The sequence below is a fragment of the Epinephelus lanceolatus genome, chromosome 7 (assembly GCF_041903045.1).
Source record: "Epinephelus lanceolatus isolate andai-2023 chromosome 7, ASM4190304v1, whole genome shotgun sequence".
NCBI lineage: Eukaryota > Metazoa > Chordata > Actinopteri > Perciformes > Serranidae > Epinephelus > Epinephelus lanceolatus.
The window spans coordinates 18,219,259-18,236,858 of NC_135740.1; the positions used below are offsets into that span (position 1 = coordinate 18,219,259).

General features: G+C 41.6%; 1 protein-coding gene across 3 annotated transcripts in view; it reads left to right on the top strand.

Moving 5' to 3' along the window:
* The window catches only part of pdlim7 (PDZ and LIM domain 7), a 44,081-nt gene that overhangs the window by 2,498 nt on the left and 23,983 nt on the right, over nt 1-17,600 (top strand). For all 3 annotated transcript variants that reach the window (XM_033633312.2, XM_078169261.1, XM_033633313.2), the window contains exons 2-3: nt 266-364; nt 10,441-10,592. In XM_033633312.2, the coding sequence (XP_033489203.1) occupies nt 266-364; nt 10,441-10,592 (251 nt within the window). The remainder of the gene's footprint in view (nt 1-265; nt 365-10,440; nt 10,593-17,600) is intronic.

The window sequence follows — 17,600 nt, forward strand, 5'->3', positions numbered from 1 at the left end:
AGTTAATGCAGATAGCCTTATTCAAATAGAACAATTCATTATATCCACCCAAAGTTATTGTTAAAACAGAACTTTTTAAAGATTTAACAGTACATACTGTGAAAGAAAACAACTTCAGCGTGAGTTTCTGTTTGGGATGTTTGTGTTGGAAACAACCAGCAGTTCAGCTGCTTGGATAAGGGAGAATAGGACGTGTGGCCTCGAAAACCTTTTCCGGGCATTCTGACTAATTAAGACACCGTTTCCTCCTTTCTCTTCCCCCAAGGCTATGAACGTATACTCCGTAACCCTCAGTGGCCCAGCGCCTTGGGGCTTCAGGCTGCAGGGTGGCAAGGACTTCAGCATGCCCCTCACTGTGTCAAGGGTAAGAAACTGTTTGTTATTGGAGTTTTGTACTTCTCTGCATCGGTAATCAGCGATGTATTTACGCCCGACTTGAAGGTTTGCACAGAGGATCACCCTGTTAAGTATTTTGTGTTCCTCCATGCTTCTATATGAGAGCTTATTTACAGGATTTTGTTATTGTTCAGTAGTCTAGGTCTCCACATTACCTGAGCATATGCATGTCATCTTTCATCAGGCCTCCTCAGTGAAGGATTGTCTGCAGACTGTGGTGTTCATTTTCATATCACTCACACTTTTATGGTGCACATGCCAGCCTTCATCCAGTCACTCTCAACATGCAGTACCTTTTGGATTAATAGTTTTAATTGGTCACAAGGACGTGCTGTTTGTTTCTCAGTGCTTTGTGCTCTCCATGGTTGGTCCCTACCGCTTCACTCGATGAATTTTAAAAGCTCGATAAACTACTGTTGCTATTGAAGAGAGCAGCAACCACTTTCCAGGCCTTATAAGTGCACTGCTGCTTTGCCTGACAAACACACAGACTCACACTTGCAGCCACGCACGCATGCGCACACATAAAATCCTACGTTGCTGCCAGCTATTGCACACACAGATCTAACTTCCTATTATGTATTCATTCCCCATTGACGTTGTTATATTGCTACCTTAGAGGCTGGGGTGATATATAAGTGTTAGACTGATTTACATTTATTAAATCATCAATTATGTTCAGTACGTGCAGTTTCTTATTTCAGAGATAATTAGGAGTTAATAGGTAATTATATACGGGTCAGGTCTCATGAGGTTACTCCGCATAGCCTCTCAAACACTTTAAATGCTTTGTTTCTTTGTAGCTGCCAAAAAGTTAGGTTTAATGTAACATTAAAATGAAAAGCTGCAAACGAGTGTTGCACTGCTTTGATTAGCACGGCCTAAAGAGTCTAGTGTGTGTTGTAAGTAGCATCGCATTGAGGTGTCTGTAGAGTTGACGTAATCCTGTGGCGAGGGCAGCAGTTATCACCAGCCTTGTCAGTACATGTCTTGTTTCAGCGTTCTGGCAGGCAACACAGTCAGAAACACAATGTTCCCCTTGGATTCATGACAAGAAACATTTTCTTCTACCCATAAAAGACCAAACAGATGTAAAAACCCCATTTGATGAATTGCCCAAAACAAAATAAGGATTCTTGGTGGGATGTAGGTGTTGACTTTCAGTGTAGACTGGCATGGCGTACTGTGGGGTGAATGTCATGCGGGTGCGTCAGTAGTTATAGTTGAATTACCTTGACTAATCAGCCGGTGCAGGAGGCCAGTTTGACTGCAATCCAGGTACATTACGCATGCTGATTATTTTCCTCGCTGACAGAAATATGGCTTGCATTTTCTGTATTGCAGTCCGCCTGTCTCTCCATACATTTTGTTAGACCCAGGTTCGTCTAAGCAGCTTGGTGTGAAATTGATAATGGCTCCCATTCTATGAAAAACCAAACCCCACAGTACTGCTAAGATTGGAGCCTTAACGACTGGTCAGTGGCTAATATGTTTGTGGCTTGTTCCAGCAGTCCACCAGGCCTCAGGGTACAGGAGTTATAAAGATGTGACAGGTTTGCTCTCTTTACTTCTTGGCTCTCCTCGCGATTGTCATAAAAAGAACGGACAGTGAATCACACAGTCGCAGAGGATGAAAACAACCCAGCCAGGGGATGTAAACCTCAAAGATATACAGTATCCCTTAGTAACAGGAAGACAAGTGGGGCCTGCACTCGCTTGGCTTACATTGGATGATTTTAATGGGCGGTCTTTCTTTGCTGGTTTGTAGCTGATGAGATAAGAATCTCAGCCCAGACAGTCGCTTAGAAGCGATTTACACAATGAGGAACATGCGGAGTGACGGGGGAAAAAAGGGCTCAGTTAAACGCTGCAAGGCAAAAAGATTGCAAGTGATAACTCCTGGAAGATGAGCGTGTTTAAGTGTTTTTTGTACAGATTAGATGACAGCCAGTGTTGTTGAGATTTATTTAGAGCTCATGGTTATTTAGTTCATATGGTTTGGTCTTAATGACTCGCATCAATAACTTCATATTTAACATTTCCCCTCTTTTTGTTTGACCATAAATGGAGATCTTTGTATTAATTTGGAAAGTTGTGGGTGACTTGTAACCTCCTGTGTGTGAGTGAGGTGGTATATATGTTTCCATGCTCTATGAATGCTCTTGTTTCCTTCCTCCTCTGTCTGCGAGTATGGAAAGCTATGCTTTCTCAGCATTCCTGGGATTTTTCTCGTATCCACCCAGTCGCTGCCAACAGACAATCCTCTTGTCTCCCTCTGTGTCTAATATGTCTTCAACACTCACTTATTCTAATGCGTATGATGGACTCCCACAATCTCACTGGAATAGTTTTCCAGTGAGATCAGAGATGAGGGGACCATGCCAAGACAAACTGTTAGGTCACTGTGAAAGGAAAAATAACTTTTTGACCTTAGCACAATATGTGCTGAAAAAAATGTGTACATAACTTTTATTTGACTCTTTAGTATTAATATCACACTTTTTGTTTTCTTAGCCTCGTGTTAGATGTATGAAAACTTCTAATCAGTGAAATCAGCACCGAGCACTCATCGTGACTCTTAATCATCCCATTTGGGAAAAAAAAGACTGAATTATTATTGTATTCCTTATTAGCTGACACAGTTAAGGCTACAACTAATGATTTTTATCAGAGAATTTTGACTTTTTATGTGCCGTTGCATGGGGATTATGACCTCAGGTTGTTTGTCCATCCATCTGTCCGTCCATCTATCCCATTCTTAACACAATATTTTAAGAATGTATTGAGTGAATTTCATCAAATTTGGCACAAACGTCCACCTGAGGGATGAACTGATGAGATATTGGTCGTTGAAGTGACCACAGAGGTCATGCTTTTGGCCATAACTCAAGAATTCATACCCTAATTATGGCAAGATTTCACATACATATCTAATAGGATGAAATGACAATGTGACGACATTTCATACCCAACAGGTCCAAGTTGAACTTAGCTGTGACATCACAATATTCTGCGAAAACACTTCTCTGGCTGTAATTTAACATCACAATTTAGAAACAGAAAGGGAGACTTTTGGTCAGATACTGACTTGGTGACACTGATCTTGGGTGCCCACACTAAAACTGTGGTGATTGTATAGATGTTCTGCGTTGCCGGGCTGAAGATGTGTATTGCATTTTAGAATTTGTAGCTTCTTTGCAGCAGCATCCATATTTGAAGCTGTGTCTAATGTCATGGCTACATATGAGTCTGCACAGACATGGATGTAAACTGTAACTGTATCCATGAGGCGGTAACTCAAACTGATTAATCAGTTATCACATTAGATGGCGATTAATTTGATAGTTGACAAGTAATTGATTAATTGTTGCAGCTCTAGACACAGTGATACTGGGCACAGCTGTGTGTGTCAGTAGACTCTCCCCCCAGCCTGGGATGAACATAAGTTGGATGCTGCTTGGCACTGGTGCACTGACATGACTATTAGGGTTGGTAATGTAATGTTCTTTGCATTCAAATGTTATTTAAAGGGGTCCTCCAACAAATTAGTATTGTACTTTCATAAAGGCCAAGATATCCCAACTTCGGTCCCTAGTATGGGCCAAGCTCCAAAAAATACTGGATCCTACATTTCCCATAAAGCAATTTGATGGTATTTTTCATTACAAAAGTTAAATTTCACACTGCACATTTGTAAAAAATCTTTCAACAGTCGGTTGAGTTGTTGTTTGGTCCTGCCTCCAGAAACAATGTGCTGTGTCTTTACTTTCTCTGACCATCCCGTGTGCCAACTGTTTCTCTCTAATTTCTCTGGACTTCCGTGACCTTGGGAACACTGAGGTATACTTAAGTAAAATTATATCTCTCTCCACGTCTGCCCCGACATCCTGTTTTCAAAAGGAAAGGCATAAAATTTAGGAAGCATGATGTCGTAATACCATTTCATTGCCGTTCCAGTTGAGTCCACCCCCAGTTTGTGGCAGCCCTGCAACTCCTCTGAGGAGTTCCTTCATATATCTGCCCCAGATCTCGTGCCATCGTGATTCCATAAACATTATGATACCATAACGGAGCCTCCAGAGCACCATCTGGTTTCTATAGACAAACACATGCCACAACACTGAAATCAAATGTTCGGTGGAAATTGCACATGATGTCAAGTCAACAAGCGAGTGAGGAGATATGTGAATGTCTCCCCACCACCACAGCTGGATGTGTCATCGAGTGCTTTTATTCCTGTTTCTGTCTGGCTCGTAGGCCATCTGTTGCTTTATCACTTCTATACTCTTAAACACCGTCCCTTCCTCATACACACACACAGACTCAGGGAAAAGAGGCCTTGTTAGAGGGGTGAATTAATAATTCAGTAGTTGCTGATAGATCGCCCGCAGGGGGGCATTTCATGTGTGGCTAGTTGGATGTGAATGTCTTATGTTGTGATCAGTGCAGCAGTGTTTTAAGGTGAGTTAGTGCTAGGTGTTCCACTGCAGCCGTTTCAGGGGGACCACATACTTGCAGGTTTGGTTTTCCATTTCTCAGAGGGATATTTATGGCTTTGCATCAGCTGTGCTGTGTGAATGATGTAAGGACAGACTGTCTCTCGGCCCCCAAATAGCCGTGGAAAGAATAAAAGTGCGCTGGTGCAGAGTTACACGGCCGGTATATCTACAGCTGTAGATAAACTTTAGTGCATTATTAGTTTAACCAAAAACGAGTGTGGCCAGCCTGGAGTGAGTATGAGGTCCTGGCTCACCTGTAGGGTCAGTCAAGGGGAGCACTTCAAAGGTGAATTCAAGACGTTGCATTTTGAAAGGCTGGCTCATGCTTTGAAATTTGATAGCATACCAAAACTGCTCTGCTGCTCTGCTCTGCTCTGCCAAAAAGCCTTGAAACAGGCTAACTGTTGGGCTAATTCGGTGGTTGTGAATACCTTCAGTTGCACTAATGTCATGCCATTAGTGTGAAGTGAGCTACAGTCATGTTTACACCAAATCATTTATGACAGGATGAGTCTGCCTCTTCGTTTGCTACGTGCATCACAGGAATACTTCAAATCAAAGAGCCTTCTTCGTGGTATAGCTGCTACATGATGTTATCGTACATACAGCAAGTTAGATCCCCGGTTGTTGTGTGGTACTGTGCAGTGTGAAGCCGTCAGAAACATGTTTTCCACTGTCCTTCATCGTATTGACAAACTGCTGGGGGGGTATAGGGTTTCCTGTTCGCCCCCTCCCATCCAAAGGTCTGAGCGCAGCAACTTTAACTGCTGCCTTCTCAAGTGAGGGAGCAGCTGCACTCTGAACCTGAGCCAGGAGCACAGGTGTCTGTGTCCATCAGTAACTCAGCTCACACATGCACATACAAATACAATCTGCAATCTGTATGACTTCATAACCTCTTCTTTTTCTCTTGATCTCACCTTTACATTTGGAGGTCAGCTATAAAGGTAAAATCTTGGATGATAATGATATTTAATTTTAGACTACCTTCAGACAGGCGACAAATTGAAGGCAAATCCAACATAAAATGTCTGGGTAAGGGTTTAGGAGTGGAGCCTCCAAGAAGGGGGGCCTTCACAGGTAAAATTTATTGGAGGATTGACATTACTGTCTTATTGTACGTACAAACAAGAAGCTTCCAAAGAGGCAAGGTCTCTCGCGGACGCCCAAGAAGCACGACTGTCAAAAATATTTGTGGCAGCTTTGGTCGCTCTAGTCGCTCATCACGAGAATCACTGAACGTTGGATCGTGCTTGTCAATTTAAAGGAGCCGCAAAGCGGACTACTGGCTTGAAAGCAGCGTAGTTGCTGCTTGCTGTTGTCCAGTCAAAAAGCTCATAGTTGGCCTACAGAAAGTTATGTTTGGTCAATGAAAACAGAAAATGCATGTCATCCCATTCAAACCAAGCAAGGAAGACTTGCATGCTGCATCGCAACATTAGCCTGCAATTCTCTCCTCTATTACTAACATTACACATTTTAAAACTCACCAGACCAACCAACTACCGCCGCGACGCGGTCCCAAGCCTCATTCTTTTTATTTTGGTCTCTGTAATTGAACAGCGACACAATATAAAGGACTGAGTGGGCGCGAACGCAAGTAAAAAACTTCTCAATATTCATTCTCGGAACAAGTGTGCTGTTGGAACCAAAGTTATATGGCTTGTTCTCTGGGACCCGCTTCAACGAAGCACGTCAGCATTCCAAGTGGTTGTCGCCGAACCGTGTCAGAGCTCTTTACCATAAAGTTAAACGAGCTTTAACTCCCCTCCGGACCCGCTTTGGTTGCCCCAGACGCGTGGCTGACGACCAGATCGCCCAAGTCGCTGGGCTCTCATTGACAATTAATGACTTTGGCTGTTTTGGAAGCCCTGGTCACTGTTGGTTTGAACGTATAGTTGAAGAGATTTTCAAGAGTGTGCAAAGGTAGTGGTATCCTGTGAAACTAGACAACCTATAGCATCCATTGGTACCAACCATGTTGGCATAGCTTTTTGGGAAGGGCTAAATAATGCTCCAGAGTTAAGCTAAATTTTGGCAATGGAACAACTGGCATGGCCATTTTTAAAGGGGTACCTCACCTCAAGGGATCTGAATGAAAATGGATTCTGTGGACACCCATGTGTGTCCCCTAATCTTGAGAAGGCTCGGCTCCAGTAAGTGTTTTGTTGCTCATGATCAATGTACTCCTTCAAATTAAAGCTGTATGTTTATCTTTTCAAGGAAAAGGACACCAACAACGACATAGTTTTTAATTAGCCTACATGCTAAAATAGCATCACAATTCAGTTGGGGCTTTTGGTTTTGGTCAAGGCTATTCAAGAGAAGGCTGAGACACGGGGTCAAACATGGGGGGGATTGCACATGCTCAGTAAAATCTGGTCTGCACTTCCTCAAAGGCTCAGTAGATGGCGTGAGACCGCGGAATAAAGGGGATGTGCATGCATGTCATTTTCACAGCTTATTACTGGACTGTCACTGGTGGCCTGCGTTGTGGGTGAGAATGACAGAGATGCAATTCTGACAACTTCAGGCAGCCGCCGTCCAAAAGTCCAAGCAGACCGCACCAAGCGCACTCCTTGATTGCCTGAGCGGATCCTGCGCTTTTTATCCAGCGCCCCTGCTGTCACCCTCCAGCATCGCAGCTCAAGTTACACTGCGCATGTGCAATCCCCCCATGTTTGACCCCGTGTCTCAGCCTTCTCTTGAATAGCCTTGGTTTTGGTGTGCCACCCCAAGATTTTCATCGGCCCCATCTTGCCACGCCTATTAAACATTTCCGGGGGCACCGGTGGGTTTTGGGCCACCATGAGCCTCCAAAGCAGCTTTAACGCTCCTTGATTTAGATTCCTCAAGTCTCTGAAACTTTGCTTCATTATTTTCATATTCATCAAGCTACTCACTGATCCTTTGTGCTCTGTATGAAAACATTTGCATTCCTTTCTTTCTTGCATTCCTCATTTATTCATAGATTTCCTTTTTAATTCGTCACCTGTCTGCATCTCCCCTGTTATTCTATTAAAAATAGACTAACTTTTCAGCTCTTTGCACAGACCCAAAGTCCCACCCCACTTCAGGCTTGGCTTGCATTAGCTTTCATTGCTCAATCTAATCCTCATAAGGAGTTCTTTATTTTATTATTCTTTCTGAAAAGATGACTCACAATGATGGGGTTTTCTGTTCATGTTCTGCGCTGCATTGGTATCTATTGCCGCACTGGCTAGTAATGTTTTAACATGTCTTTATTTTAACAGAGATTTTGTTAGATTTAAACAACTACAGCTCCCTTGAGGCTTTGACAGTGCTTCTGTGACTAACGCTCATGGGATTTTTTGTTGTTAAATGCTAATAAAAGCATTGTTTTGTGCTCAAGTTTTACAATGCAGTGTAGAAGCAAAAAGTGTTGTGCGGCTCTCTGAACCTCAGTGGCATGATGCCAGGCTGTGCCCCCTTTTCACAAAATGTCACTTGTGTCCATGTCACAGTTGTTTTCCTCCAGTGTGCACTGTTCAGTCTCTTTCAAGTTCTTCCTAACCGGAGAAATTATTTCTTTCTTAACCCCTCTAATTGCTTCCAGTGAGTGCAAATCAAAGGCAATTAAAGTGATGTTTGAACTCGGCTGTAAAATAAGTGTAGCCTGGATTACCCCTGAGGAATGCATTTCTTTCCTATTTTTAACTTTGCTGTGTTTTGATTCGAGGCAGGCTTTAACTTTGTTGTCTTCTCGGGGTGCCGAGTAGTTTCTCAGCCTGAGCTGTCATCAGTTTACAGAGCATATTACCTCCCTGCTCGCACAAGTGTTTATGTTTAATGTGCAGAATCAAAGCGGCGAGTGTGATAGCTTAGCTGAACATGGCAGAAAACTATTGATTGAACCGCTGAGTCCTCTGAGCTTTTGATGAGCTAACATTTGCAGGGATCCATGACATCAGAGAGTAATCCTAATAGGTTTTTTTTGCCAGAAATCCTGGCACCCGCTCACTTATCTGATGCTGAACACTTTGTACTCCAGTTATCTGAGTCTTTGACACAAGTCTCGAGTTTCATTAAGCCGCATGGGCAAGCTGACTAAGCCCTTACTAAACACGATTTGGCATCTGTGCTCTATAAATTAGACTACACTGCCTACCACTTCGTACATGTAAAAAACCCACTACCTATGTAGACTATGTCTTGCTCTTCCTGTTGGTAACAAGACTCCAGCTCTTTGCTCTGACTCAATGTATCTGCAGGCTGCATGACAGCCCGAGAGGATGATGTCATTGTTTTGTCAGTGAAACTTGTCAGTGACTTACCTGTTTCGATGGGTTCTTCCAGTAAACGATGTGAGTATTTGTAACATATGCTCCCTGTCTGCAGCTTTCAAGGGTTCCTTTCATAGTCTTGAGTCACATCTGCAGCAAATCACACGCTGATGACTGATGACATCATGATGACCTATAATGCCTGTTCCCGTAGTGATGAGTGAAATATCTCATCTGGCTTGTCAGACCCAGACACACTGACTCCCCGGGTTGATTATTAAGTGTTATTAACAGATACTGCAGCAAAGTCAACTGAACATGACTTTTTATTTGTTTAGATTACCTGCATTTTGCTTTGATCTGCTGGTCTGTACAACATAATGATAGGTAGTGTAGTAACACAATGGCATTTTCAAGTACTTAAGTACTATATACATTTTTTTTTCTTGAGACAAGACCTACCGGCTTGACTAAAACTGTCTACAGTTTTACAATTGATCTGTATAAGGCTATGATTATAAACTATGCAAATCATTTGGTAACCATGGTTACATGTATGAATGTCAGCGTGGTTATTTTCCCTGAGCTGTTAAAACTGCTTCGCCTTTATCCGACTCTGTACTTTGTCAGTTCATTAAGCCTGTTAAAAAGTTTGTGACAGTGATCCCACAGTAATAAGCCCCGAATAATTACTATACAAGACTCATCCTTTTTGTACTATCACTACCTGTAAGTCTTTATTCATAACATGTGATCAGTTTGCAATCTTACATCATTAAAAAGGCTTATAATCGTTTATTTCCTTATGAGATCTTTGTGACACTAAAGACCATAAATATGCAGACCAGAAGCATTTACGTGCTGCATAAACTTTTGTCAGTCACTGGAATTTTATTTCATCACGTGGGTCCTGATGATGCAGGATAGGAATCACCAAAACTGTGTAATTAGTGAGTTAACTCCCGGTCTTCATAATTTCATGTTTAAACAGTGTAAACAGAAGCCAGACTAAAACTGAAATACAAGTGCATTTTTTTTTTACTTAAATCTGGTTAAAAATGAGGTTTTTAAAAGCATTAAATTAAAGTGTCTGTTGTCAAGTTCTTAATATTTAGATATTTGTCCACTTAAAAGATTAGTAGCTGTGTGATTTTTTTTTTTTTTTTTATGTGCATTCTTTCCACAGCGCTTTTGTTAGGACACGTTTTCATCCACATAGCTGTCATCTCCTCATCTCCTCCTCCTCCTCACGTATCTCTAACGTCTGTCTGGTTTTTGTTCCCGTGTTTTCTTTTTTCCAGCTGACCCCGGGCGGAAAGGCAGCTCAGGCCGGCGTCGGGGTGGGAGACTGGGTGGTGTCCATCAGTGACACCAATGCAGAGGAGATGACCCATGTGGAGGCACAAAACAAGATCAGAGCAGCAACAGACTCCCTCACCCTCACCCTCAGCAAGTAAGTCATCTGGCGACGCATGATGCAACAAAACACTACATGATGGCCCCGCTCTGCACTTTATCTCGGTCAAACACAGCAGCATAAATCACCACAAAACGCATATCCTCCTTTTATTCTGTGGAGAGATAAAAATGCCCCTATGTCCTTGAAATTTGACTCAGTATGACAGATGGTTGCAAAGCACTTTGTATTAAAGTTATACACACACACACACACACACACACACACACACACACACACACACATACACATGCCATCATTTCATTTCCCTTAAGGCTTAGTTTTAAGTTTAGACCTGGACTTGAATTTAATTTTACTCATAAGTCACAGTAGAAGCTAATCAGGACAAAAAAATTAATTATTTCTGCCGTGGAGGTTAAGTTCTCAATCCTGTAGTAGTCAGTAGGATATTTGAAAACCTGCTGAACAGATTTCAGTGGATTTCGATGAAAAGTTAGTTCATCAGCCAAAAAAAGAACTACCCTGGTTTTGGTACGGATAGCACTTGTAAAGCATGTTATGTTTTTGCTCATTAATCCTGAACCATGAGGTTTAGCAGAAAAAAAAACAATTTCCCTGGATTCTTGGTCCAACCTGTATCTTTGCATAAAGGTGTGCCCAATTCCACCCACACTGCTTTTTCATTACTCCTTTCACAAATTGTACCCAATCTCCACAAAATTGTTACTGTGCACAGCATATTTAGGTGATCCATATTTAGGTTTTGATGTTTATCCCATGCTGTTTTCCTACAAATGTTTGCCAAGGTATCGCTGGCATTGCCAAGTTAAAATAAATTGGCAGATTTAATGAATGCATTCTGCAGTCGCAACCACAGTCATAAGACAGGTGCTCATATCAACCCAAACTTTGACATACTTTTTTGTACAAGGTCTATGGTACCAGGAATTAGGTATTTTCCAAAATTCAGCATTATCATTAATCAGTAGGTGTTTTCAGACCAAACAGTTCTGAGAAGCTCCCGCAAGAAGTGCAAACCTTTTAAGGGCGTTTTTGGTTTGCATTCCCACTGCCAATAGAAGAGACGTACTGTAAGCCAGCTGGCGGTTGGTATAGCTGCCTCACTTTAGCTTTGACAAGTCAAATTCGTGTTGCAGTTCCACTGTCGCATATATGCTCAGTTAATCCTGGACTTCACTGACGGGTACGTTACGAGCTGCTGTTTGTGTTTTGTGTTGTCTGTGGTTTCAACGGCTAACAGGTTTTTAAAAAATGACGATTGCCGTGGCTACATTGTCTGTGTTCAACCAGTCAACGTACACTTATGTTGCTTGTGGGTCCTCTTGGGCCGGAAGAATACCTATTGTGAACAAGGAGCTAGAAAAGTCCCTCAAAAAGATGTCCTAGGAACTATGAGTTTCTAGTTCTTACATTGCGGACACAACTAAAAGGGCGGTTCATAGGACTATGAAAAAGCTCCTCTAGCTCCGAACCATTTATTAAAGTGAAGAGAGGATTGTGCAGTCTTGGAGCTACATGCTCTCTGAATTCTTTCCGTCTCAGTGTTACGGTAATATCTGTCCTCATCATTCAAATGAATCAAGAGCCGGGGTTAGCAGTCTGCACTCAGCAGCAGATATGCATGCCAAGTACCGTCAGGTGGATACGCCGGCCTTTGTTTGGCTGAAATAAAGCGTTTTCAGAGGAGCCACAGATATTTAACATTATGTCTCAGCTTTATAATGAAATTAGTGAAACTCTTTCTTCAAATTAAAACACTTTGTTGTTACATATGAGCCAGGGAAAATCAATTTTTTTTCTTAATTTAGCTTCAATTATTTTAATTAGCACCGGATAACCCACAAACAGGCAGCTCTCATACCTGCTCACACAACTCCTGCCAGAAATTCCTGACTGATAAAGTCTCTCTGTAGAGTACAAGCCAAATGTTTCATCAGGAGCTTAATTATTAGAAAAAGAGATTTCTCTCCCAAAAAAAAAGATGGAACGTAACCACCCAAGAGTCTAGAGCCCTCAGAAATGAGAAGGTACTGACTTGTTCAGTAATAAAGATGAGCCTCGCTGGCATCATGGGACCACTTCTAAGTATCCCAAAATCAAAAAGTAAAGGGGTTGTGATCCCGGCTGTACGACGGCTATTTTCACATCTAGTTCATTTTGTTGTTGCCTGCCAAGAGACTCAGCTGTTACATGTAAGTTCTGACAAATCGTCTTTGTCCACTTAGGTTTGTTGAGCGTCAGAACAGCCGCGGGTCATTCCTATGGCTTTCAACAAGAAAACAGTCAGGACATAAAATAATACTTTCAGATGTGGAGATCATTGTGGATGTTACGCCTCACTCCTCTCATTTTCATACAATATAGATGTCTCTGCTCACATCACTAAATCCAGTGGGCTTACCGGTTTGTGTGTTCCCTTTTTAAAATGGGTTTATTGATTTCGCAACATGAAATTTGGAGACAGGAAGTTAAAATTTCATAAAACACAGCTGCTGTGAATAGTTGATATGATTGATTAGTTGTTTTTTTTTTATGGAAAAATGCCAGATGTGAGTCGGCTCCAGCCTCTGAAATGTGAGGATGTTGCTTTTCTTTGTCATACATGATAAAAATCTGAATGGTTTTTGGACTGTTATTCGGGCAAAACAAGACATTTGAGGAATAAACTCAGGCTGTGATAATAATAATAATAATAGCCTTTTTTCACTTCATTTTTTGACATTTAAAAGTAATCAACAGATAAATCTATAATGAAAATAATCATCAGTTGCAGCCCTAATACAAACAGTGAACACGAGACATAGTGGTGGTGTTGACTTGAATATTGAGACATAATCCTGAATCGCCAAATATAGCAAAGCAGATATTAAGCTACTGAGAATATAGCTTGAAAAGAGGTGAGAAAACACTAAAAGAGAGAAGAAGACAGAGTAATGGAGGGAAGATGAAGAGATGAGGAGGGGAGCGGCAGGTAGAGGTTGAGCAGAGTACAGACATTATTAAACATGAGGGATCAAATGCAGACGATTGAGGTGGGGAGGAAGATGCCAAGGCTTTGTTGAATGTCACCACTGCTGCAATCTTGTGTGTAGTATGTGGTGTTAGTAAATATTGCAGCAGGTTATGTCACATTGTGCCCAGCGATGATGAGAGCTACTGTATCTTGCAGAGATGTTATAAAAGATAATGCTATCGTTGCTAACAAAGGGCTGCAATTCCTTTTTCCATGCAGCCATCAAGACACATTGCTGATGTTGCATGTATTTTTTTTTCTGCAGAAAGAGGTCACACACACACACACACACACACACACACACACACACACACACACACACACACACACACACACCCTACACTTCGACCTACTAAATGCCTTAAAAGGAGTGTGAGGGAGAGAGAGCAGTAGAATCATGGGTGGGGTTTTCCACAGTGAGATGGAAAAGGAAAGGAGAATTAGAAAAGAGACATCGAGAATCTTGTTGGCTTTTGTGGTGAGGGGATAAGACGTCATGCTCTCTGCACAGGGGCGGAGGAGGGTTAGTTGCATCGCTGGGTAGAGTACTGTAAATCTATACTTAAGTAAAAGTACAATTACTCCCATAAAAAAATCACCCAAGTAAATGTGAAAATTTGAGAAATCTACTCAAGTAAAAGTAAAATAGTTCCTGGTTAATAAATGATTCAGGCAAATAATAAAAAAGATGAATTGCTGATAAAACTTTTTTAATGAAGTAGAGCAGGTAGGTTAATCAAGCAGATAAGGAAAGCCTATAAAACTGAGGTATGACCCATCTCTTCCTCTCTACCCCTCTCTTTCGTATCGTAACACTAAAGATTAATGTCACACCTAAGAAGTGAACACAGCTAACCTTAGCTAGCTAACTACATTTTCACCTACAGTATGTGTCACTTACTTCAGTATGCATGCAGAGGTTAGAAGAAGAGTTTGTAGAAGCAGACATCTTATGGCCAAAATACATGGGACACGGTTGCAGCATGACACGTCTGACTCAGCAGAGCGTCTGCCCCGTCCTGCTGATCGAGCACCATTTGAATTTTGGACATTGTCAGGCTCCCTCTTTGCATCACCAGTTTGATCTGCATCGCAGTGAATCAGTGGCTTCCAATACACAATGAATGGGAGCAAATTTCTGGTCACATGTGGTCACGTATAGTGGGCGTGCAGTGTTACAGTGACCATGGAAGCCATAATTTTACTTGGCTGGTGTATTTATTTTTTTCCACATGGGGCTCTGCGGCCCTCCAACAGTAGTAAAGACTACACAGACCTGTGTATTAAAAAAAAAAAAAAAATCTGTACAGTCTTATTAAAGAAAGATTAAATTGAATACCTGCTTGTACCAGAGAAAAAGCAAAGCAGCAGAGCAACCTTGTTGGTGTCGTTACATTTATAATTGAAATAAATTAATCAAATCAATGTATCCTGCAGTTAAAGCAATCCAGTTTATCAATTCAGTACCAGTTAATAAAGCCTATATGCTTCCAAACCTTGCATAACCAACTGTGTTTTCAATTGGCAAAACTCAATACACACAAAGTGAAGCTGCCTCCAACCGCACGCTGCAAAGACAAACTTTGCGTTCCAATACCCATACTAAGATACTGCATAGTGTTCCATAGTATGTCAAAAATACCGGGATGTTCTACTACATCCGGTCGGATTTTGCAGTATGCAAGCCAGCATGCTTCTCTGACAATCCTCTGCGTAGCAAAAGATACATCACATCGACTATCAGAAGTCCTAATGACGTATGACAGTGCATTCAGCTGACTTTTGACCAGTCGATTAGTAATAATAGGGATGTTAATTGTTCAATTAAATGAAGTAATCAAATGATCATAGATATAACCAATAATATAAACAGATAGCCTATGTAATTTTACTATTATGATATGTTAGAATCTACTATGTACGTCTTCTTATTGCAGAATAAAAACATTAGAGCTCTGTGGGTTGACCTCCATCCCTGGCGAGCTTGGTGAACAGCATTTTGTTTTATCTCCATGGTAACGGATATATGAGTGAGAGGGTCAAAGTTCAGGGCATAACGTTATGAGGAAGTAGTATGTTCAGATTGTGTGCATACTCCATGTAACAGTACGTACATTTTAAGGGCAGCTTCAGCACCTACATAAAGTAAAAAGAGAAAGAAGTATGCGATTCAGAACGCACCCAAAGTTGGTATAGCAGGTGAAAAACCCTGCTCGCCTCCACCTACATGATATGTTTCATCTGTGCCCACTGTGTTTTGGCTGTTAGTCTTATTAGATTATGGTATGACAAGTGTGGTCAGGTGTGGTGAGGGATTGTCAATGGAAACTGCCTCTTGTTCTGGGTTTTACTCCGTCATCATCACATTGTGTTTAAAAGACGGGTGGTGCTGCTTTTTCTTCAGGTAGCTGGCAACTTGAGGTGCTCCTTGCTTTCTCCCTACACTCAATCCCTGCATTTACAGCAGACTAGTTGTAACAAAGGGATGAATGGCAAATGTTGTGAAGTAAAAAGATGATTACTGGCTCATGAATTAACCCTTAAAGTAAAGAGTATAAGCACAGTTTAAAAAAGAGCATGAAAAGTATTCACTCCTCCTACTTTTTACGTATTCTTAACTTGTGATGAATAACTGCCCACCCCTGGTTAGTTTTCATCCATGAGCCTGATGTGCCCCCTGTCTGTCCAACAGAGATTCAGACCTCAAACTCAGTCTTTGATTATTAATGACGTAGCCCACAAACATATTTTGAATCCGGGATGCGATTTTTCTGTGAGGCTTGCCTCCTTGCTGTTTTCTGGCGCATCTGCTCTTCCAAAGCCTGAAAATGAATTATGGAAACATACACTGGTATTTCTGCTATTTCACACACAGAAGATGATTTGCTCGTCACAATATGTTCTTTGTGTAACCATAACACACTTCATCGCAGCGAAAGTTTGCTGTAGTTATTTCCCTGTAGGTTAGAGAATTTTTTTATCCTGTGAAGGAAGATGAAGACGGGATGTTGACGTGTGACATGTGTTAAGAGGGATTATATACCAAATCCAACTGTGGCTTTGTGTGTGAAATATTATTTAAAACAGAATGTTGTTGGCAGAAAATATTGTTGCGGTGCATTTTAGAAGCTTTTTTAATGAAAGCAAGGCTCTCCTGTGTTACCTTTATCTCCCAGGGAGTGGTGTAATGTTTTGATAAGCCCGTAATAAGCCGGCATGTTTACTTAACATCAGCCATACTTTTTTCCTGCTTTCTGTGGTTTGCCTCCTCTATTTCTCATCTCCATGTGGAGTCCAGCTATTGTAAACATTTCACATTCTTCCGCTCTTGTTTTTTTTTGCTTTTTACCCATGACTCCCTTCCCATGAATCCCCAGTCTCCTCTCTTCATCTCGCCCTCTCCTATTGTTATTATATTGTAAGACAAGCAAATATTGTTTTCCCGAAACGCTTCTCAGAGAGGAGCTATTGTCAGTTTTATTTATTCGTATCTTGGCTGCCATCCACGGTTTCTTTTATGTCAAGAGAGGAGGACAGCTGCACGGTGATGAGATATGGTCTATTGTTTGGTTTAGTGCCTCATTTTGTTCAACACCAATGATCATTTGGTGTCATTTTTATGGGGAAGGTTTAGGCTGTACCCAGAGCCTTTTCTTGGGAGCGGAAATCCAAAAAATATGGGCAATAGATTCTCAGCTTCAAAGAGAGGAGGACACGTAGCAGCTACAGGGACGCACTAGGTCCATATTTCAGTGCTCTCTGTCAGTGATTGGCCCAGAGGGTTGTGGTTGTGGTGATTACGGTATCTTGGGAGGTTTTTTTTTTTTTTTTTTCCTGTGGCGAAATCTGTGACTTTCTCACATCAGCTTGAAAGCCAAGCATGCATCAGTTAAGATAAGTGACCCGTGAAATGAGGCAGGAAATGATCTCATAGTGTGCATATTTAGTTTCAGCACAGGTCCAGGCGAACTAACATATTCCATGAAACAGTGACTTAATCATCCCCACAT